Source organism: Bos javanicus, chromosome 10, assembly GCF_032452875.1.
Source record: "Bos javanicus breed banteng chromosome 10, ARS-OSU_banteng_1.0, whole genome shotgun sequence".
In the NCBI taxonomy this organism is placed as follows: Eukaryota; Metazoa; Chordata; class Mammalia; order Artiodactyla; family Bovidae; genus Bos; species Bos javanicus.
Genome location: NC_083877.1, coordinates 50,109,310 through 50,133,962, shown reverse-complemented (window position 1 = coordinate 50,133,962; position 24,653 = coordinate 50,109,310). Strand labels below are relative to the sequence as shown.

Below are 24,653 nucleotides of genomic sequence, written 5' to 3'. Positions count from 1 at the left end.
CACACAAAAAAACCCTCAGCCTAAAGACCTAAACTTAAGACTGCATACTATAAAACTCTTAAAGGAAAACATAGGCACAACACTCTTTGACATAAATCGAAGCAATATCTTTTGGGGTTCACCCCCTACAGCAATGAAAACAAAAACAAACAAATGAGACCTAATTAAACTCAAAAGCTTTTATACAAGAAAACCATAAACAAAACTAAAAGACAACCCATAGAATGGAAGAAAATATTTGCAAACGAAACAACCAACGAGAGATTAATCTCCAAAATACACAAACAGCTCATGTAGCTCAACATCAAAAAACCCAACCAACCCAATAAAAAAATGGGCAGATCTAAATGGATGTTTCTCCAAATAGGACTTCCCTGGTGGCTCAGCTGGTAGAGTCCACGTGCAATGCAGGAGACTGCCTGCAATAAGTAAGAGACGTGGGTTCAATCCCTGGGTTGGGAAGATCCCCTGGAGAAGAAAACGGCAACCCACTCTAGTATTCTTGCCCGGGAAATTCCATAGACAAAGGAGCCAAGCAGGCTGCAATCCACGGGGTTGCAAGAGCCTGACATGATTTAGTAACTAAACCATCAGCGCCAAATCAGACAGACAGATGGCCAAGAAGCACATGAAAAGATGCTTAAAACTGGAAAAATGCAGATCAAAGCTGAAATGGGGTATCACTTCACACCAGTCAGAATGGCTATCAGCAAAAGAATCTGGAAACAATAAATGCTAGACAAGGTGTGGAGAAAAGGAGATGCTCCTGCACTGATGATGGGAAGGTAATTAGTGTACCCATTATGGACAGTAGTGTGGAGCTTCTTAAAAAAAAAACAACTAAATACAGAACGACCATATGATCCAGCACTCCCACTCCTATGCACCCTAGTGTTCACTGGAGCTTCCCAGGTGGTGCAATGGTAAGAATCTGCCTGCCTTACGCAGGAGACGCAAGAGAAGTGCATTTGATCCCTGGGTTGGGAAGATCCCCTGGAGTAGGAAATGGCAATGCACTCCAATATTCTTGCCTGGACAACCTCATGGCCAAAGGAGTGTGGCTGGCTACAGTCCATGGGGTCACACAACTGAGCAGGCACGCACACAATGTTCATTGCAGCATTATTTACTTACAATAGCCAAGACTCTTAGTCATGTCTGACTCTTTGTCACCCCATAGACTGTAGCCTGCCAGGCTTCTCTGTCCACGGAATTCTCCAGGCAAGAATACCAGACTGGGTAGCCACTCCTTTCTTTGGTTCCTTTTGGACCAAGGGACCAGAGCCAAGATATGGAAGCAACATAAATATAGATGTGGTACGTATATACAATGGAATATTACACAGCCATAAAAGAGCAGAATAATGCCATCTGCAGCAACATGGATGGACCTAGAGACTGTCATACTATGTGAAGTAAATGAGACACGGACACATAACATGTGATATCACTTCTATGTGGAATCTACAAAAATGGTACAAATGAACTTATCTTCGAAACAGAAATAGAGTCACAGATGCAGAAAACAAACTGCGGTTACCAGGGGGATGAGGGAGTGATATACTGGGAGACGAGGACTGACATGTACACACCATTTATGTAAAACTGACAACAGCGCACATTTCACTGTCTTTTTTTTATATTAAGAGAAAAGATATTTCTGATGAGCTAAATAAACCTCTGGAGATGAATGAGCAGCATAACTAATTTACCCATTACTGTCTGTCATCTTCAGACAACAGTCAATAGCCTCATCTTACATTTTGTATTTCTTTGCATTGTGATGGTTTTGCATGTTAATAAAAATGAAAAAGCATTGCAGGTGTTTTAGTATTTGTTGTATAGAAAATATAACTTTTTAATCTAAAAAATAAAAAAGTAAAAAAAACTGACAATAACGACCTGCTGTAAAGTACAGGGAACTCTATTCAGTAATGACCTACATGAGAAAAGAAATCTTAAAAAAAAGTAGATATATGTATAACCTATTTACTGTACACCTGAAACTAACACAACTATATCAACTATATTCCAATTAAAAAAAACCAAACACAAAAAAATATATACAGTCTTCCACTGCAGCATTATTTACAACAGTCAAGACACAGAAACAACCAAAATGTCCATTCATGGATAAATCAATAAAAAAAGGTTTGGTATATATAATGGGATGATTATTCAGACACTTAGAAAAGTGAAATCTTGCCATCTGAGACAATGTGAATGGGCTTTGACAGCATTACACCAAGTCAAATAAATTACATCGAGTCAAATAAATTAGAGCAAGACAAATACCACATGGTCTCACTTACATGTGGAAACCAAGAAACAAAAGAAAATTAAGCTCACAGAAGATTAGGGGTAAGGGAAAAGCATGATGAAACTACAAACTCCCAATTATAAAATATAAATCATAAAATTATAAATTAATAAAATTTAATTATAAATTATAAAATACATCACAGGGATATAAGGTACAGCATGATGACTAGAGTTGTTAATATTGTATTGCATATTTAAAAGTTCCCAAGACAGATCTTAATTCTTCATAAAAAAACTTTTTTGCAACCCTGGTGACGGATGCTAACTAGACTTACTGGGGTGATCCTTTTGCAGTATGTACAAGCATCGAATCATGTTGCACACCTGAAACTCATGTAGTTATATGCCTACTATACCTCAAAAAATACTTTTACAAATAGTTATTTAAATATTTGTTAAAATTACTTGCTTTAATAGTCTTAGATTCCGAAAAATTGCTTGTGATATGTTCAATTCCTCTAGATGTAGTTTGAGCCACATAATTTTAGTACTACTCCATTTTGCAGTTTAGAAAAGTAGAAGGCTCCACGTTCGGAAGTAAACCGACAGTCCTAGTCTTTCTTGAGCAATCCAGTTTAAATTCATTCTAGTACGAATTCACAAGGGGTTTGAAAGCAGGCTTCAAGTGACCGAAGACACAAGAATGAGACATTTCAAGAAGGCGACCCCTCGATATTGGGGTGGGGAAATCACCCCTGTAGGCTTTAAGACATTCACCTGGCTAAAAATACGGTGCTAGGCTGAGGACCTTCCTCCCAAACCCCTGTGTTCCCTGGACTGTTTACTTGGCACCCGGTGGACAAGAAGCCTCCTGGCCGCCTCCCTTTCCTTCCCATCCCGGGAGCGCCGCGGGACCATTCAGGCATCGAAACTGGTAACGGGCGAGGCCGAAAATGCCCTCCCACAAGACCCAGTCGACGTAACGCCTGCTCTGGAGAGTGGCAGGGAGTGCGGGCCGGTTCACCCAGTACCTGGGGAATAGGCGCTTCCCGCCTCGGAGCGGACAGAAGTGGCGCAGTCAGAAGGTCAGCCCAAGGTACCTACTTCCCCGACCACCTCTCCCGCCGCAGCAGAGATCGCAGAGGTGGGCCGACGACCCGGAAGCGCTCGCAGAACCTGGAAGTGACAACACAGGGGTGGGCCGAGAAGCCCCGCCCCTTCCCGCTCCCGCCATCCACTCACGCCTGAGAAGGCGGGGGTGCGGAGAGAGGAGCGTGGAGCCGCAGTTTTCAAGCCTACATCGCTCACCCCACTTAGATCCCGAGTAACTCACCAGGTCCACTACATAATGAATAAGAATTATAACTTTACAGGTTGTCCTTCACTATTAGACACACTATTAGAAAATCTAAGGCAGTCCCATTTTATGCCTGCAGCGTGTTTAGCGTAATACTGTTAAAGACCCTGTAAACTGAAGACAAACTCTTAAGTTTACAGCAATAATTCAAAACAGTGCGCAATTAACACAGCAAGCGCTTGGTTTGTGAACCATATAGTATTTTGATTTGGGAGAATCTGTATTTAAAACTTGTGCCTGCTGCTGCTGCTAAGTCGCTTCAGACGTGTCCGACTCTGTGCGACCCCATAGATGGCAGCCCATCAGGCTCCCCCGTCTCTGGGATTTTCCAGGCAAGAACACTGGAGTGGGTTGCCATTTCTTTCTCCAATGCGTGAAAGTGAAGTCGCTCAGTCGTGCTCGACTCTTAGCGACCCCATGGACTGCAGCCTAACAGGCTCCTCCATCCATGGGATTTTCCAGGCAAGAGTACTGGGGTGGGGTGCCAGTGCCTAATACAAGACAAATACTTAAATATAGATTCGCATTGTGTAATCTCAAGTGGTATCCTAACTGTGGAACAAAGGAAGCTGGAACATGCACAGCTGTTTGCCGTTAAGCAGCTGAACAGTGATTAGAGGAGTAAATGCAAAACAAGTGCTACCATTTGGAACCTCTGAGCAGGTCCACAGAGTCAACAGGTTATTATTTGTGCTGTTTTCAGCCACTTAGTGAACTGATGTCACTGTGGATTCCCCATGACTGAACTAATTCCAAACTATGAAATACAAAGTGTGATTATCCTTAAGATAATGTTTAAAATTAAAGCAGGATGAATTCTTTACCCCTCTGAATAGGAAGCAGCACCCAAAGTACAGAAACGAGAGTAAAGGTCTAAAACTATTTGAAAAGCTTGCAAGATAAACTTTGTAAAAATTCTGTAGTGAAATGGGACACAGAAAAATGTGATGAGTCAAAAACAAACTTTACAATTAATTTATTTAAATTCATTAATGTTGCAAAAATATGGTGTGCAACAAATCAGGACACAAGTTATTGTATTCCTAACAAGTCAAAGAAAATATTACATCTTAGTATCAATAAATCAAGACCAACCCTAGTATTTTTAACAGGGACCAACCACATCAACAGCTTGCACACACAGTTTTTGGAAGTGAATCTCTCTCACTGTAAAAGGAGAGCACTGGGCTACACAATGTTACGTGAATAGTGGTAACATGATCACAGTACGTTAACTGTGTCTAAATGACAGCATGTGAACTTAGAGTAAGAAAAATGTTTGAATTCTTGGAATACACTTATCAAAGTGCGTTAGTGTCTAACAAATTCTGAATTGTGTTCCATGTGCCCCAAAGTCTGTGCAAGTCAGTGCCCTGAACATCACAAATATTTACTAGCTAGTTTACGTAAATAAAACTGTTTAAGGGGCATAACTTTAGAAAATTCAAATACAAAAAGTGCAGTGGAGTAGCTAATTAACATTACTTTCCAAGTTCCTCCCTAGCTAAATTGAATGTGAAAATGTATCAAAATTTCAAAATGCAAATGTTTTAACCTCTTGCAGAATGTCTTATAAAACAGAACTAGCTATCTGAAAGAGATAATAATTCTTTAGTAACATGAAAGCACTAAACCTTTGATTTTCTTCTGTTGTATGATGTATTAAGTGCTTTATGTAGACTTTCCATAGCATTTTTAAAGTAGTTCTCAAAACATAAGAAATTAGGTAGATTTACCATATATAGCTGCAGCAAAGTAACAGTTCTCTTCAAATTTTAGTGTCACTCCTTGCCGGTCAACACATTAGTTTCAATTACCATTTACAACTTCAAAGGAAAGTTACATTACTAGGACTCATCACTGATCTGGGTCTAATTTATTCAGAATCTTGGGGTAGGAAGAGAAGGGTGAAAGGCTTCCCCATGTAATTCTTCTTTACTATTACAACACTAATAATCTCCCACTTCTCTTACCCAGCTGACCTTCTCATGCAAGCATGCAAGTCTAAGTCCTTAACTTTCTGCCAGCAACTCAAATTCCACAATCCCTATTCCCAACAGAGTACTTGGTCTAACTTTTAAGTGCGTTAGTTCTTCTAGATATCCCACCCTTCTGCGATCTGTGATCCATTTCTCAAATGTCTATACAGGATAAGAAAAAACATAAGGCATGTAAAAACAGAATGGGGTAGCCATATCTATCTATTTTCAGTCCATCTCCTCCTCCTCCTGATTAAGCAATGTTAGCAATTCTCCACATATAACATGGGGCAAAGGATGAAACTACTGTCACCTTATATACAACCTTTCCAATCTCATTAGGAAACTGGACTGTTCTACTTGATAATCCTAATGCTAATTTACCTGTCAACTGAAGAAATCTAAAAAGCCACTTCTGTATTAATTCAAACACTTTCAAATTCCCTGAGCACTCCCATGACAACAGCCAGAGTAACAGAGTCATTTACAAGAAGGCTCTATCAAAAAAGCAGATTCCTTACCTTTTTAAGTTCTGGAATTGCAGCTGAAAGACAGTCTAGCTACCTATATAAACCTGTCAATCAGCAAATTTCAATATTCAGTATAGTTACTAAATAACGATGTCCATTTTGGAACAATACATTAAATGTTTACCAGCCATGAAATGTCAAAAGTAACCTATCCCATAACCCTACATTTTAACCTGAGCATTGTAATTGCCAACATTCCCTATTTAAACTTGCTTCTGTATGAAGAGACAAAGAAAGAAAGCAGAAGGAAATATACATTCTCATTGGAGGTATTACCAGCCTTTGCACACTTCACTCCAGTCTCCTTATTCATGTATTCTGTATGTAGCCTGCAATATTCTGTAAATTCCTGCTTGATACAAAAAATGCTACCAACAGCTGCCATATATAGTACTTCCCTTAACAAGGACACATTCAGTGGCATCTTAGATAACAACTAACTTTATCCCTAGGCCCTACTTAGAATTATATTTCTTTACATATCCCCCCACCCCCAGTTAAAAAGACTATTAAGCTTAAATTGTGGGATCAATATATTGATTACCCTTGGTGCTAATAAGGAATATGTCCAAGAAGAAACACAAATTACTTTATGAGAAACTTCTGACTAAAAAAAGAGACACTCCAAACTCAAACACAACAAAAAATAGTGACAGAAGCATCAAATTAAGTTAAATCCATGATCCCAGCAGAAAGATAAAACACAATTCTATTTATCTTAATCAGTAATGGAAAATTAAAATTAAATGATACAGGGAAAATGTCACATAGTCACATTACTATTTATAAATAACAATTTAATAAATACTTTTCCTCTAGCCTACGTTTTATGATCTTCAGTCTCATAGTTATGAAACATTATGGGGCATGTCCCTGGACCAGATTCCATTAAGGTATAGGTTAGAACAGGTATTCTTTTAAATGTAGTGATTGATAGCACACCCCTTTGCTTATATCACATTCCCTCAGAATTTTAATGTTCTAATAGAATATAGGCTACCTCTCCTTCAAAAAAAAAGAGTAGGAATATGCACCACTTTTGCAACAAGTTGTATCTATAGTCAGGAACAATGCTTGTGAAAGCAAAAGTCAATAAACAGTAACAGGTTGAAACTGAAGAACTGGGTACCAAGTGGGGAGAAAAGTCACTTATTAAAAAGCTCAGCCCAGTTTGAAACTACTTTTCAGATGAAAAAAAATCACTTAAAGCACTCTACAAATATACACTTTAATCACAAATAAATTCAGTATGATCCTTTATTCATAATTCTCACGTAATAAATTCAGAAGGAATTTATTGTGCCTAAATTGTTAGTTTGCATTTGCAACACAAAGTTATTTCTAAGATCTGAGCAAGCAATATGGTTTTGGTTTTAGTCACTGTAATGACGATAGTTCAGGATCTGCCTACAACTGCTGGATCCAAGTCAAGTCAGAGGGCTGCTGAGGGAAGAGTCTCATCCTGGGAATCCTCCAGCCTCTCTCAAAATAGGACTTGGGTTAGCGTGTCAAGTTTATGAGTGGAGAGGACAAAGAGTAAAGGAAATTCTCTTCTGTAATAGAAAAGTTTATACTGAGAACAGTAATGATAAAAGCCAATCTAGGATAGAATAAAGTTTGAAAGTTTACCTCTCATTCTTCTCAATTTCACTACTCTTTTCATATAAATTACCTTATGTGAAGGTCTGGAGTATGGTATGACCCTTAAATTAGACAAGTACTGAGTTCACCAAATATATGAGTCCCACAAATATATTAGACCAATCTGTTGCTTCTGGATGATTTTGTGTGTAATTAAGTTCTACCTGGGGGCATAAGTACAATTTCAATGTAGAGTCAAGGTACTTACCAAATTAAACAAGGACTTTATATGCTTATACCAAATGAGTCATCCGCAACACCACAGTATGATGATGCTCTAAGACTTACAAAATAACTTAGTTTACAGTACTGTCAACACAATTTAACAGAAAATGTGAAAACACACCACACCTAACTAGGTCGAACACCTGATAGGAAAGTGTTTTGGTAAAGTGCCCACATTGAACGCAGTTAAAAAAGCAGCCCTGTTTTCTAAAGAGAAGACGTGACAGCGAGTAACTCATCACATTCTCTAACTATTACACTGCACTCACACAAATTCATAAGAGTGATATCCTGGACACACAGCTTATTTCACATTAGTGAACAAACCTAACATTTTTATGAAGTTTTGACTTTTGGCCACAAGATAAAATGTCCAAAATATACATATATACACACAAACTCCAATTCTTAACCTCTTTAAATTCTCTAATTCTAGAAATGGCTTTTTGATTTGTCTTTAAAAAAAAAAGTGTGCAATATACTTGTATTTGTGTCTGAATTAAGAAACAATAAATGTTAAGTGAGAAAAATGTTCAGAATGGTACTACTTAGATTATGTACACGACCTTTGAATATTCATGAAAACCAGTTTAACTGTCCCTCACCTTATAAGCATATTTTCGAAGTGACCCAGGAAGTATATTTAACCATTTACAAAAACAAAACTTCTAACATGCACTTTAAAAAAAATCATGGTCTTATTTACCTGCATATTTGTCCACAAGAAAGGTATACATTAAAAAATATTGCTCAAAAACATAAAAATATATATTATCTCTTTCCTTTTTCCATTTAGGCATATAAATATTTTACTGAAGAAAATGCATCATTTAACAAACAAATGCAAAAATTGCTTTATATAAAGTGTGGTTCTCTGCTATTTAGCAATATAAAGTATAAAATGATTACAATATAATTAGCTAGTAAAGAACTAAATTCAAGAGATCTGCAAACCAATACAGCAGTGAACAGTCCCTTATACAAAAGTCCATTAAGAAAAAGTCAAGTCAATTCTGTAACAGGTTACATAAAAATCAGGACCAATAAATGCATTATAAATGCAAAAAAGCACTGCTTCATCAGCACATTCTTCAGTTGTGTTTGGACTAGATGCCAAACTTACTGTTCATTTTTCGGTTCATCTTGTTTTCCATTAAGCTCTTGATCAACTCTGTTTAATGAAAAATAATACAGATAATAAGTTATCAGCAAATGATCAATTTTCTTTTTAAAAATAATGACAAATTTTACCATAGATTATTATTCTGTTAAAAACAAAGCTTTGCAAAGAAGCAGACATAGTAAAAAGGTTACCAAACATTCTCCCAACCAGGAAAAGATAACTTTTAAAGCCAAGAGGACACTGGCAAGAATGTGACTGCTGCTGCTGTTTTTTTCCTAAGAAGTATAAGATACTTCATATACAAATGCACATAAATTTTATTAGAAGTTCAAATTACAACAGGCATATTAAGATGTTGAACTGTAACATGGCTGGGGCAGGGAGCTAAGTGATCTGAGTGGCAGGAAAAATAACTTGTCAAAAACTATTTTGTTAACTGATATATTTAAATGCCACAACTGCCACCAACTGATCAATTTGTATTTTTAAGTTCAGTGATGAAAGTACATATTTATGGATGCCATAATTATTCTCCAGAATTTTACTGGTACACTAAGAATTTGAATGCTTTTCATTTATCTTGATAGTAAGAAGTCACAGAATTTAATAATCAGAAATATCTAGATGTAGATTAAAAATTAGGAGAATTATGTAATTAACCACAAGAAACTTACAGACAACCCTTCACAGATAATGTACAACAATTTATAACTATTATATTTGTATATTTTTATTTGTAGTACTTTGAATCACTGATGGAGTTTAAAACATCTTGGTATGATATATGAAGATACTTTTCACACTTGTTTCTATTACTATGACCAAAGCCTTGTCCTGTGGTAAAGCCAGATTAACAACATTTAAAAATATTAGTTATACTGGTATCAAAAATTTGAAAGGTACATATTCTTGATAAGGCATGCAATATATACATCAATCTTTTCAACATCTGAAATATCACTATGAACTAATTTCATAATTGCTTTATTTTAAAACTCTGTTCAAACATTTTAACAGTCAACATCTATCTGGCTACACTTACACTGAGTTGTTTGAAACCAACATCTAAAACTGCTATATTTAAGCACACTTAGCTCTGAATCTTCCTATCACCAGTACTCATTATAGAGATTTTACCTTGAGTAAGTTCCCCACAGGTAGCTTCTGTTAATTTGATATTAAAAACATGCCCTTCTATTTTTAAACTTGAATGTTGCCATTTTCAAGCTGACAAGGATTATTTTTCAAGGCTAAAGAAACTTTGTACAAAAACTAAGAAGTGCCTGAAAGATATATGTAATGATTCTATTTAAGGTTAAATAAAACAAAAGTTAAAAAAAAAGTCAAGATAAAAAGAGTATTTGTAAGTTTCAAACAATACATTTAAATAAAAAGTACAATTCCATTTTTTTTCTGGTGCCTAAGTTACTTAACTAAGAATTTTGTAAAAAGATACAACACAGCAGATTTCATCCACAAAGGCAATCATCTTGAAATCTATGAAGCAGCTGCCTTCAAAATATTCTATAATTACAGACTATATTTCAGCCAGTTGTCTGGCAAGTACACACCAATGCCCTGAGAGGAGTGAGAAATGAGCAAGATCTAAAATCATTGTTCTTATCTCTATCTAAAAATGTTTAGCTGTAAACTGTCATATAGAAATGTAAAGCTATGATTTGATCATGTGGTCAACTGAATTCTTGCTCATCAACAGAACCAAAATGTGTTTGAAGTTAAATGTGAAGTTAAGAATATTTCAGCTTTAATTCCTCACAGTGGTCCAAATAATAAATAAATCTCACGCCTTAACTCTTTTGAAAGATTGTATGAATCTGTTTTGCTGATTTAATTGTCAATATTTTAAAAATCCATTAACAAGTCAGATCTAAATCCTGTACTTTTCTAAATTACTATATAAAATAGTACTAATTTATACCCTTGCCTTTCATCTTCTATGCTAACATATTAACAGATGACAGTCTGTTATGCTCAAAGCGGAAGTATTCAAAATTAAATTAAAGATGGAAAGCAGAGTGTTTAACTATCAAATGGTACATTGAACTTTTAGGTATTTTATCACATGGAGAATTTGACTAGTTAGCAGGCCATTGTTTAAGCATACAAGGAAATCAATGTTGGTTAGCCAAAGAATATCTGCATTGTAAATATAATTATCAACCCCAGGGGGGAAATCTGATATATTAAAAAAGAACATAAATATTTCAAAAGCACAAATTGGTAAGGTATTATAAGTAATTGATATTTCAAAAAGCATTCTTAGGAATTTACCATCTGTTATTTATACCAAAAGGAGGAAGGAGACGTGGTCTTTATTTACTAACTGGCATTATTAAGTGGCCTTTATTTTCTAACTGGCCTTTATTTTCTATGTAGAGAGAATCCAAGCCACACTCAGCAGCACGAACTTTGGATTCACTGCATATATGGGTCCTGGGGTATATTTATATTTACACATGCTGTTATCTTTGTCTACAAGCTAACCAACCGATAAGGAAGAGTTAGTCTGTGCAATGCAAATGGACTAGTCTAGATGCAACCCAGTCAAGGTGTGCATATACCTTTTCTTTTTCTTTTTTAACTTTTCTTCTTCATACCTTGGTGGGGAAGAGTTATTTTAGTAAATATACATGTTATGAAGATGAACAAAAATTAAGAAAAAAAGACTCTAACAACAAACTCAAGTTTGTAGGCAAATGCAAAAATACTTAATACACTATATAGAAAGTCAGAACTGACGTAAGAAACGTGGTGTTGATATATTCAACAAACTAAAACCTCAGATTATTAGAACAAAGAAACATTTTTCTACATTATAGCACTGTGATACTCAAGTATTTATGTTAACAGCCTTCTGCTAAGTCCTTCTATAAGTTACATAAGTAAATTTGGTAAACAGAACAAATTACAGCCACTGAAAAGTATCAAGGTTAGGCTGATATAAATATATTTTATTTCCCTAGTAATATGATTATTTGATGCCATAATGAGCTTACTTAAATTTAAAGAGCAGCATGTTCAGGTGTGGAGAATGTGCTTTAGTACTGACCAATCAAGAATCATCTCTTAGACTGTCACTAGTCTTTAAAATTATAAATGAACCAAACCAGAAACAATTTCTCCTACTTCAACTGATACCCCAAAGAAAATGGTGACTTAAAAGGAAGGTGTTAAAAAATGTCTTCTTCCCCCTTTTCTTCATTATAAAAAAAAGAGCAGTTACAAAATATTTATAATATATGAAGGGAGAAAGAATAGGTGCCGAAATATTTACCTCTTGTATATCAAAATATAAAGATCCAAATACAATGAAATAAATAAAACACAACATACTGTTTTATGCATTCTGGTATTCCAACATATTCCATGGGGACAAGCTCTGCTAGTTCTGCCAAATTAAAGACGTATCTAATTTTTTGGCTGAATTTTGAGCTATAGAAAAAAAATAAAGATAAATACCTTAATATTTTTGACCAACAGAACTGACAAAACATTCATACAAAGAGTTTGTAGATTTTTTTTTTTTTTTTGAGTTAATGGCTCTCAGAAAATTACCTAATAAATGGTCTTGTAACAGCCAGAAGTGTTCTTATAAACCAAGAGGGATGTACAATGATTAGAGATTTTAGGTTTTTCCGTAACCTGGAGTTAAAAAAAAAAAAAAAGTTTGGAAAAAACTCTACAAATTCTAATGCTAGAAGAAAAGCTAAGTCATCAATAAGTTTGTGCAAGTCTATACAAAAAACTGAAAAAAAAAAAAACACCAAAAAAACCCTCATTCAAGAGCTGTCATTTAGATATATTACTAAAGACAACAAAAGATAAAACAAAAAGCACTCCTAAATTGAAATGGCCCTTCCCACTGCCATGAAATTAATTCTACTTCATTCATATTTATTTTCACAGTGTAGCCTGTTATTAAATGTCTCCTAGTATACAACTTGTCTTCAGGACTCTGTCAGTCAGGGGTAGAGGTCAATGATGAATATAAAAGTAAGCTCTTTTCATTTCTCAGGAATGGAGGGGAAACTGTTACTGATTTCTTCAACAACATGAAAGGCACTGGGCAGGCAGAAAGATGAGAGGGGAAATCACCTAGGGAACAGGCAACATGAATCAGATCTAATGTATTCTTATGGAGTCTAAATGGAGAAGGAAATGGCAACCCACTCCAGTATTCTTGCCTGGAGAATCTCATGGACAGAGGAGCCTGGTGGGCTACAGCCCATGGGGTCGCAAGAGTCTGACACGACTTAGTGACTAAACCACCACTGCCAACACCAAGTCTAAAATTCTGATTGAAAGTTAAATGCATTATCCCAGAAAACTTAAAATGATGAAATAAAAACTGCTGTTTTATTGTTATAGTTTACACTTATCATAATCATTAAACACTAAAAAATTACATGAACCAGCCAATGTCATGTTCATGTATGAAGAGAAACCTATTCATAGACCTGAGTTGATTAAACTACTCTGAATTAGCTGTGGTCAAATCAAACCAAAGAGAGAATCAAAATTCCTTCTATCAGCATGCACGACTCTCAGAAGAATACAATTCTAGAGCTCACTCCAAAGAAAGATTACAGATAAATAAGCATCATAAATAACGAAATACAGTAAGCACTATGTGCTCAGTCGTGGTCGATTCTTTGCGACCCCATGGACTGTAGCCCACCAGGCTCCTCTGTCCATGGACTTTTCCAGGCAAGAAACTGGAGTGGTTTGCCATTTCCTTCTTCAACTAAGCACTATAAATGAAGCAAAACCCAGAATGTAATAAAATAGGAAATGTACTGAATTCCCCATCCTTTCTCAAAATATAAACTATAGGAAAATGTCTGATGTGGTACAAAAGAGAAATAAAGAGCAATTTTATAAGTCTGAAAACAGAAACTTGCTATGAAATTAGTAAATGTAATTTATGAAGTAGATACATGGTACCTGTAAGTGGTAACAGAAAATAAATTTTAAACTAATAAGGACATTATAAAATTTATTCAGACTAGCTTTTAACTTGTATTTACAATACCTTCTATCAATTTGTTGATAGCATTTCCTGAGCCATCCCAGACTGGGCATTTTTCTTCGAGTTGTTGCACCATTTAAATAAACTATCATGTAGTTTTCTGCTACTAACAGCTCCAAAGTGCCAATAACATACCTATAAAAATAAAGTCTTAAACACTGCTATGCAGAACCAAACCAGGTTTATCCAAATAACACAATTCCCTTCCCTCTCCTTCACTGAAAGCAAAAATTCAAAACTATTAGTATTATTGCCTTTTAAAGAAAAAAAAAAAAAACTTCTTTCTTTTAGAAATACACATTGAAATGTTTATAGATGATAAATACTCTGCAGGGATTTGCTTCAAAATTATATCATGAGGGAAGTATTTATGGGAATAATGTATAAACTGATAATTGTGGAAGTGGGTGAGAGTTAGACAAAGATTTAATATATACTTCTCTCTACCTTTGTATATGTTTGAAATTTCCCACAATAAAGCACTTAATGTGTCCTCAAATGTAAAATAAAGAAGTTGGAACAAATAATCTGTAATATCCCTTCCAGTTTTAGAATGACAGTTCTTCTGTTGAGTTGGAATAGTTTCAGAATGCCAAATAACAGACTTAAGGAACCAGAACCAGGATATTTACAATTTTTACCTAGCTAAATAAAGTGCACTTTCTTAGAGATCTGACTTACTCAGTTCTTTCCAAATATTGTGATGATCTACTTACTTAAAGAGATTGTCCATCAGGTATCTATAGTTAGGTTGACCACTTTCAGGCATAAAACAGACAGCAAACACAACAATGGCATTTAATCCATCTCCATAATACCCTGAAAAAGAAACCAGTATGATTACACTATGAAGACTTTTCAGGGGATATCATTTATAGTTGATAAATTATAGTGGTTTATGTTTCACACACTTCTGAATCAAAAAGTATATTTTTTGCTGTCATTGGTCTGACCTTGTATAGTCTTACAAAGATCTTTAAATCCTCTCTTGGGAGAGGGTGGGAAGATTTGGGAGAATGGCATTGAAACATATATAATATCATGTATGAAACGAGTCACCAGTCCAGGTTTGATGCACAATACTGGATGCTTGGGGCTAGTGCACTGGGACGACCCAGAGGGAGGGTATGGGGAGGGAGGAGGGAGGAGGGTTCAGGATGGGGAACACATGTATACCTGTGGCGGATTCATTTCGATATTTGGCAAAACCAATACAATATTGTAAAGTTTAAAAATAAAATAAAATTAAAAAAATAAATAAATAAATCCTCTCTTCTCAAAAACAATAAAATTTGATGAGGAAATGGTGGCCATATAAACCAGAAACCCACTTAAATTAGCATACTCAAAAAGCTAGCCCTATTTTATCAAGTAGACAGAATGATATAATCCAAGAATATACAACATCTGCAATAAAACATTCTTATGCAACTTTTTTTTACATGTAAATAGTACATGTAAAAATAGTTTCACATTCAGTGATGGCTAGCATTTTGTAGCTTTTAGGGTCTTACAAAGTAAGAAAAGATTATATCTCTGATATAAGACTAAATGAAGAAAAACAGCACTAAAACATGTTTTAATTATAATCTCTAAAATGTAAATGTTTTAATTATAATAGATATTAAGCTGTAACCAGCAACAAGTATTTCTGCTTTAACTTTCATTCCTGTTGTTTACAAACATGCACTGAACAGGTTGAACACTTCATTAGAATCTTCACAACCTTTCTTAACCCCTTAGTCACGAAACACATTGCAGTAACTCAGTAGGACAAAATGGCCCTAATTACTATTTTCTCTTAAATAAAGTGCTATGTCTCAAAAATATTAGGTTTAAACCATGAGGCAGGTCTCACAACTTGCTTCCAATGAATGGAGCTGAATTAATACATTATCTGTGGACTTCCTGATCCATATTATCCTGTTTTCTTCACTGCGTAAGACTAAATTAGGCAGAATAATGCAACTGCAAACATTCAAGTGATTTGTTTTCAAATGAATGAAGACCATAGAAATAAGCAGGAGAAAGCATTTGGCAGAGAGTAAATTAAGCAGAAATGACTATGTGAAAAAACCAATCTGCTTGACCTGTGTGGCACCTTGTCCTGCATTAGGAGGAATTCAGGTTATATGACAGGATCTACAGAGTAACATTCTGGTGCTATTTAAAGAGTGACTATGCAAACTTCTACATACAGGACAGTCAGAATGATAGAAATTATAGCTGTACTTCACAGCTTTTCCTATTTGACTTGTAAATTTCTTAAGGAACCAAGCCTTATATTTGTATATTCCAGAAATACACAAAGTAGGTGTTCCATAAAAATGCAGAATGAATTCTCTACTTTGTGGTAAGGCTAAGTGATTTGTTCACAGTTTTAAGGTAAATTAAGAATCATATTTTAAAGGGCCAGGTTGTATTTATAAACACAAAGACTTGTACAACAACGCTCACGGCAGTTTTAATCATAATAGCTCAGACTGGAAAAATCTCACATGGCCCATCAAAATAGAGATGGATAAACAAATCAGCAGTAACAAGGAATGAACTGCAGATACATGCAACAGCAAGGATAAATGTCAAAATCATTACGCTGAGTGAAAGCAGACGAGTGTAAACTGTGATTCCAGATACAGGAAATTTCGTAACAGGCAAAACTAACCATGGGGTAGGCATTACAATAGTGGTTACTGCAGAGAGGGTATTCATTGAGAGGGAGTACTACAGAATTTTCTGGGGCAATGAAAATGTTCTGTCTGTCTAGAGGGTGTAGATTATATGAGTATATATGGTTATATAGGCATTTGTCAAAACTCAGTGAATTATGCACTTAAGATTAGAGCATTTCTAATGAAACAAGAAAGATAAATACTCTGTATCATTTGTATCTAAAATATCTAAACTCTCAAGAACAGAGATTAGAACGGTGATTACCAGAGATGGGATAAAAGGGGAAATAACAGTCAAAGTACAAACTTCCAGTCAGAAGATGAGTAATTTCTGGGGAGTAATGTACCACATGGTGACAACAGTTAACACAGTTAACAATATCTATTATGTACTTAAAAGTTGCTAAAAGGGTAGTCTAGACCTAAATGTTCCAACCACAAATAAGAATTGGTAATTATGTGATGTGATGCAAGTGTTAACAAGTGCTATGGTGGCAATCATTCCCAATACAGAATGCATCAAATCAACATATTTTATACCTAAAACTTATATACAATGTTACATGTCAGTTTTCTCTCAGTGAATATGGAAAATTAAAAAAGGAATTTGCAAAGACTGCAAAAAGAAAACAAAGGATTAGAGTATTTTACTCCATATAAATTCAATTCAGTTCAGTCGCTCAGTCGTGTCTGACTCTTTGCGACCCCATGAATCGCAGCATGCCAGGCCTCCCTGTCCATCAACAACTCCCGGAGTCCACCCAAACCCATGTCCATCAAGTCAGTGATGCCATCCAACCATCTCATCCTCTGTCGTCCCCTTCTCCTCCTGCCCTCAATCTTTCCCAGCATCAGGGTCTTTTCAAATGAGTCAGCTCTTCGCATCAGGTGGCCAAAGTATTGGGGTATAAATGGATAAAAAGAGGAGAGTGTTAAGTCCCAGTTTAAGGGTGTTTAGGGATAAGGGTGGACGGAGATAGTTTTCATTGTATATTCTTATACTTTTGGAACTTATTGTAATTGTATATTAACAATTTTTAAATGTTTTATTCTTTTACTTCAAGCCTGTTACATTTCTAAAAGGACACAATGTTTATTATACTTTCAAAATTATGTTAATATCTCAAAGGAAAGATTCTCTAAGCATTCAGATTCTGATAGCGTATTAAAAAATCTGAAAAATCTTTGGTAACTCTTACCTCCATGGCTGATAACTTTCTTATAGGGTTCAATTGCTTTCATATCAACCCTGTGGTCCTGTTCTCCAATTCTGAACATGCGCCAGCGTCGTCCATCTTCCTTTTCCTCTGCTGCTGTATATTCAGTAATTGAGCCTTTCCTAATAACTTCAGTAGTCTTGGGTTTTGGAAGATCATCTGTCAAAATAAAAGATTTTTGATTCACAGATTGTTACTTACACAATAAAAATCAAATTACATGTTAACCACTTTACTATCTAATTAGACTGTTCAGAGAATATTTTTTATTATAACTTCTGTGGAATATTTTTTAACTTTTTATTTTATATTGGGATATAACTGAGTAACAATGTTGTGAAAATTTCATATGTACAGCAAAGTGATTCAGTTATACATACACATGTATCTATTTTTTTTCCAAATTCTCTTCCCATTTAGGTTGTTACATAATATTGAGTAGAGTTCCCTGTTTGTGGAATTTTAAATATTTCTTCCATAATAGAGGAAAAGGCTTACTCTTGATATAAGGCCATTTTATTTTTGGAAATCATAGTTCTTTAACTTTTTTTGTATTGCTTAATTCACAGAGGACCTAACTGCAGTACAATGTATATCTACAATTTGCAGATTCTGTTGACAACACTGTTCTTGACAGATAGTTACCACTATATTAACTAAAGCAACTCACTGGGGGCGAGTGTTTTTTGTTGTTGAACACATAAATTATTCCCCAAACATTATAATACCAGATAGAAAGTGGTTAACAAGTCAATAGTTACTTCTCATTTGATCAGTTTCATAAAGCAGAAAATTATTTGATAATATTCCAAAGTGTACATGCAAAAGTCTATTTTAAATTGACATTAGCCAAAGCACAAGCACCAGTGATCAGGTATGATTTACACCTTAAGGTTGCATTTTAGCTGATTTTTCATGATGTAATGAATTTCAAAATTTTAGTATCACAGTCCTTACCAAGAAATGGGGGAAGGGGAAACCTACTGTATGTTAGTTGTCTGTTTCCAAGACAAAGTTGTTAACGGAAAATATCCTTCCAGGAAATGACTACAGCAGCATTAAAGAAAGAAGAGACAAAACACATAGGCAGAAAACTATTTCAGTATCTTTATAAAATATTGTTTACTACTGGATTGCTTATTGAACCAGTAAAATGGGGAAGAAAAAAGAACAAAAGATAAAGTACATTAAGAATCTTACTCTTTATTGCGGATAACATACCTAGTGCTAAACTTTTGCTTGGAAGCAAAGGTCACTTAAAAGATGAAATATATATATATATAAATTATTCCCAACTACAAAGATACTAGACAGCAATTATCTAACTAAAGGAAGCATGCAAAGCAAAACACATGCCAATTCCTTTCAATTCCAAATAGCTAATGATAACAAATCTAAGAGTGGAGTCAAGGAGACCACATTAGTTCAAGCTGGTCATTTACAAAGTGCAGCACTATCAGATGAACCCACTTAAAAAAAAAACTCAAAAAACACACCTCTAAACCTTCCCTATAGAACTCCCTCTCTGCAAATTCTTAATTACTTTTAAGAATTCCCTAAAATATGTTTTTCAGTGCTTTCCCTCTCAGTTGATTGACTGAATAAAAGAACACGCTGTAATTATCAAGCAATATATGGAAGCAAAATGGAAAGACATAACTTTATAGCACTAGGCAATTAAAATAAAGCCACATGTAATCTACTATAAACAGTTTGGAAAGCCATAATATTCAACGTTAGCCAAATTTTGTATCTTTACAACCTATACATGAACTTTAGAACTGATAGTATCTTATTTCAATAAAATCCCTTAATCATTGATTTTAGTTGGTTTCATGGTCAAGTGAAAATGCCACTATGTATATACATGAACACAATCATTAATAAAGGTCAGGTAAAATCAATGAAACACCTACCTTCCCACTCAAATTCATTACTGTCCTCCGATGGTGTATCTAAGTCATCTAAGTCAATCTCCCCACTTTCATCCAAATCATCTGACAACACAGAGCCATCACTAGGGTCCAGAGTTAGGCTAATGTCGGGAGCCATTAGTTTCTTTCTCACTTTATTGCCATTAACTTCTAGTGAGCCTGGAATGGTTAAAAAGAAAAATCAAAGATATATTTAGAAAAAATGCTTACATCCATAAATCGAATAAGGGAACTTTAATCACTTTATTCTTGAGAAAATAACATTCATTAAACAATTCCAAAGCCCTTACTTACAAACTTTGGACTTTGATCACTACTGCTTCTGTATCACAGCAAGCTGACACATCCCAGTAAGGATATGCCTTTTTAAAAAACAGAAGCAGAACTTACAGTCACTATTTACTACTAAAAATCATCTTCCCTCTCTCCTTCATGATCAAAATTTCTAAACCCAAGGGTATGTTTTTGCAAAGTATTCCAAAGCATTCCAAAAATGCTTTCCTAAACAGTCAACTTACCCTTTGGCACCCTATGATGGAACAAGAACTGAGTATAATTTATATCTTGACAAAGTGTGTTAGAAAGAAATACCACAGATAAAAGTCTATTTTCTAAGTGTCAAGTTCTTACCAGGCTGACTCTCTGGTCCAGTTACAGCTAATATATCTGCTTCAATACTATCATCTTCTGGTAAAGGTCTAAAACACACAGACATAATTTTTAACCCAGAAATTAAAAAAATAAAAAATCTTTTGACATTCAAAGATCTATTAAAATAGCTTATAGAAACAATTATGTGGAAAACTGAATAAAGCAATGTTTCTTTAAGCTTGAGTAATTTACAAACTACTGTTAAAGAAAAATTTCAAACTGTCTCAATTGATTTACATATCTATATAAGTAACACATAAAAGTAGGTATATAATCCCTATGTAACAGCTCTTAAATACACCTACAAAACAAATTTAAAAAATCATTACTTTACAATATACTTCAAATGCATGAATTTAATGGGATGTACAATACAATGTACGATGAAGCTAAACTGTCACTTACAGAGGGAATATGAAAATGACGATTGTATGTTTTTGAGCTCAGCATTTCTATATTATGATTATCATGCTGTGCTATGCAATGACTCAGTACTCTCCACCAGCTGTTCCTATTCCAACTGCTAAGTAATCTTCTTATGCACTGAGATGGTCTTCTAACCAAAATGGCATGGATCCCTTAAACATATGGTCTGCCTTTGCTCTCCTTCTCTTACCCTAACCAGTGCCGACAGAACTGTAAACACACAAATGTGTCACGGTCGCTCACCAGATAATATAGAAAGCTTTCCTTGTCTAACTTAACAAGTTTTTGTCTTAAAATAAAAGCATAAAATTTAATGCTTCCTGCAGGCTTCTAAAGACCATCTTCCTCTAGAAATCCTGAAGACTCTATTACTAGTCCTTAATGAACATTTTGCAACACTGGGTTTCTTTAAGGAGTCCGATCAATATTCATTTAGTAAGTGACACCTCAGTAAAGAAGTAGTGAAGTTCTGTTTTGAATTTGTTTTCATTTAAAAACATTGCTCACATTGGAAAATCTTCATCTTGCCATTCTTCCTTAAGTTCTACCCCCTCCATCCTCAGTCTGGATTCAATGTCAACTACAAACTCCTGATAATCGACAGTGCCAAAATCCTGTTAAAAAAGAAAAGAGAGAGAAAGAAAAAAATTCATAGGCTTATTTTCCACATTATCTGTTGAAAAGATGCAATAATCTTATATTTGAGTTCATACTTTCACCCTGGTTATGAAATAACTTTAGTGGGTTGCAACTACTACTTTCCATTCCCCTCCCCCACCCCAAGAATTAGAAAAGAGTCAGAGTATATATATTTTAGAAATTACCGTTTGTGATAAGGGTGCTGTGGAGTGAAGTACTTATTCCACATGTATACATACATACATGTGTGTGTCCAGGAAATGATTTACCATTTATTAGGTACTGTGAATTATGGAAAAGCAATTTTGGGGCTGAGGGACACAAATAATAAAACTAAATATATTCTCTATTCTAGACCCATCATCAAATTCTCTGTTCTTTGGAGAGAGGTTAATTCTGGAAATTGAACACTAGTAACTAGCATTTATACTCTTAATTCAGCAGAGCCCAAGTGGTGAGCTGTCTCTTATATTTACTTCTCCATAGTTCCAATGCCACGATTTCTGAGCCACTTAAAGAGGGCTATTCAGTACCTGTTCAGTAAATGAATTATGCCATATTTTTGTTTCATATCTATACCAAGCTTTTCTCATGTAGTTTAGCGTGAGTTTTCAGACACTGATCTTAGTGAATATTTCTATTCACGCAACTACATGCTTTAACTTAGTTTCAGTTTTTCTAAGGAAGGATATGGGTGTTACTATCCTCAGTTTATGAAATGACGGATCTAGAGTTTGCCAAGGTTGATGGAATATGAAAGAGAGGTTTAAATATATTTAAGAAATCATTAAGGTCAACTGGTTAGCAGTACAACAAAAACTGTGGCAACCTGAAGGGGCAGGAGGTATAAACGGAATATCTGATTTACTTACAGTAGAGTAAGTCAATAGATGAGTAAACTTAACTTTAAAAAATGAAGTAACTCCTGAGAAATCTGTATGCAGGTCAAGAAGCAACAGTTAGAACCGGATATGGAACAACAGACTGGTTCCAAATTGGGAGAGGAGTAAGTCAAGATTGTATATTGTCACCTTGCTTATTTAACGTATATGCAGAGGACATCATATGAAATCCCTGGCTGGCTGAAGCACAAGCCAGAATCAAGATTGCAGGGAGAAATATCAATAACCTCAGATACGCAGATGACACCACCCTTATGGCAGAAAGTGAAGAGGAACTAAGAGCCTTTTGATGAAAGTGAAAGAAGAGAGTGAAAATGATAGCTTAAAACTCAACATTCAAGAAACTAAGATCATGGCATCCAGTCCCATCACTTCATGGCAAATAGACGGGGAAACAGTGGAAACAGTGACAGACTTGATTTTCTTGGGCTCCAAAATCACTGCAGATGGTGACTGCAGCCATGAAATTAAAAGACTCTTGCTCCCTAGAAGAAAAGCTATGACCAACCTAGATAGCATATTAAAAAGCAGAGACATTACTTTGCCAACAAAGGTCCATACAGTCAAAGCAATGGTTTTTCTGGTAGTCGTGCATGGATGTGAGAGATGGACCATACACAAAGCTGAGTGCCGAAGAACTGATGCTTTTGAACTGTGGTGTTGGAGAAGACCTGCGAAGTCCCTTGGACTGCAAGGAGATCAAACCAGTCAATTGTAAAGGAAATCAGTCCTGATTATTCATTGGAAGGATTGATTCTTGAGCTGAAACTCCAATACTTTGGCCACCTGATGTGAATAACTGACTCATCGGAAAAGACCCTGATGCTGGGAAAGACTGAAGGCAGGAGAAGAAGGGGATGACAGAGGATAAGACGGTTGGATGGCATCACCGACTTGATGGACATGAGTTTGAGCAAGCTCCAGGAGTTGGTGAGGGACAGGGAAGCCTGGTGTGCTGCAGTCCATGGGGTCGCAAAGAGTTGGACACAACTGAGTGACTGAACTGAACTGAACACATACATCTCAAGAGACAGAAAGTATTACTAGTTATCACTAGAAGTTTTAAAACAGAGGTAAAAGTGATTGACACCAGTGGAAGAAGAAGGTGAGATGGGGAGAATGAGGCTTTTCACAGTAAATCCTTCTAAATTATTTAAGTTTTAAAACCATGTATGAGTAACCAGTGGTCATGTTTAATGGTTGCCTATCTGCTGTGTCATTATAACATTCAAAAGATACACAAAGCTGTAGCAAAAAACCATTGTGTTCCAGAACAACAATAACAAAATTACATAGAAGTTTTCTAAAGTGTTAGATTTCACACAATAAACTAAATTCTTATTTCTGCCAAGACTGGGAGGCTTTTTTCCCAGTTTGAATTCTTACTTAGGCTTAAGAGTTTCAAAAATCTTTAAAAGGTTTACATTTTTTAGGAGCCACTTGCAAACAGAAAAAAAAGCAAATGCTGTCTTTTCTTCATCAACATATTTGCTAGGAAAAGTCAGTTAATTTATATGTAGGAATAAGGCATTTTTAATTCTCTGGGAAAAACTTAAGCAATTTTGAGAAATGAATGGAAAACACACTTAAAATACAATAATCTTGACTTATTTAAACCTTTGATATTCACTATAAAGTGAACTAATGTTTTATCCTAGATTTAATAACCAGAGAAGTTTCATTATTTAGTCTCACATTTGTACTGGGTGTTGGAAAAATAACAGGACGCTCTCAGTATTTTTTCAAATACTTCACATACTCAAAAATATTTAATATTTCAAAAATATAAGCAGTGACTGGAGATTGCTACCTCTATGTTTACAACATCTAGCACAGTGTCTGGCACATAACAAGCCTGTAAATACTAGTTAAATTGAAAAATAAATATTTAATTGTAAGGTGTAACACTGAATAATAAGCATTTGCTTTGCTCAACCTCAAGCTTATTTTTCGAATTAAACTACATAAATAGGCTTCCTGCTAAGTCTTACAGCTCAATAAAGACTAGTGAAAATATTTGGGGCAACTAACATACTGTCCATTTC

General features: G+C 35.2%; 1 protein-coding gene and 1 non-coding gene across 5 annotated transcripts in view; one reads left to right on the top strand and one right to left on the bottom strand.

Annotated features, from left to right (window-relative positions):
* Nucleotides 1-24,653, bottom strand: part of BNIP2 (BCL2 interacting protein 2) — a 50,570-nt gene that overhangs the window by 21,177 nt on the left and 4,740 nt on the right. The window contains exons 2-11 of one of the 4 annotated variants that reach the window (XM_061431131.1): nt 21,575-21,681; nt 20,621-20,688; nt 19,973-20,149; nt 18,039-18,215; nt 14,884-14,986; nt 14,171-14,302; nt 12,694-12,780; nt 12,472-12,570; nt 11,700-11,735; nt 9,118-9,165 (exon numbers count right to left, since the gene is read on the bottom strand). In XM_061431131.1, the coding sequence (XP_061287115.1) occupies nt 9,118-9,165; nt 11,700-11,735; nt 12,472-12,570; nt 12,694-12,780; nt 14,171-14,302; nt 14,884-14,986; nt 18,039-18,215; nt 19,973-20,149; nt 20,621-20,688; nt 21,575-21,624 (977 nt within the window). In that variant the 5' untranslated portion in view covers nt 21,625-21,681. Of the gene's footprint in view, nt 1-9,113; nt 9,166-11,699; nt 11,736-12,471; nt 12,571-12,693; nt 12,781-14,170; nt 14,303-14,883; nt 14,987-18,038; nt 18,216-19,972; nt 20,150-20,620; nt 20,689-21,574; nt 21,682-24,653 lie in introns of those variants that run through there. The other 3 variants (XM_061431132.1, XM_061431134.1, XM_061431133.1) reach the window with 3 other exon arrangements.
* LOC133256302 (small nucleolar RNA SNORA19) lies at nt 1,615-1,741 on the top strand. Its single transcript, XR_009739175.1, has one exon. It is a non-coding gene; the product is annotated as a small nucleolar RNA SNORA19 (small nucleolar RNA).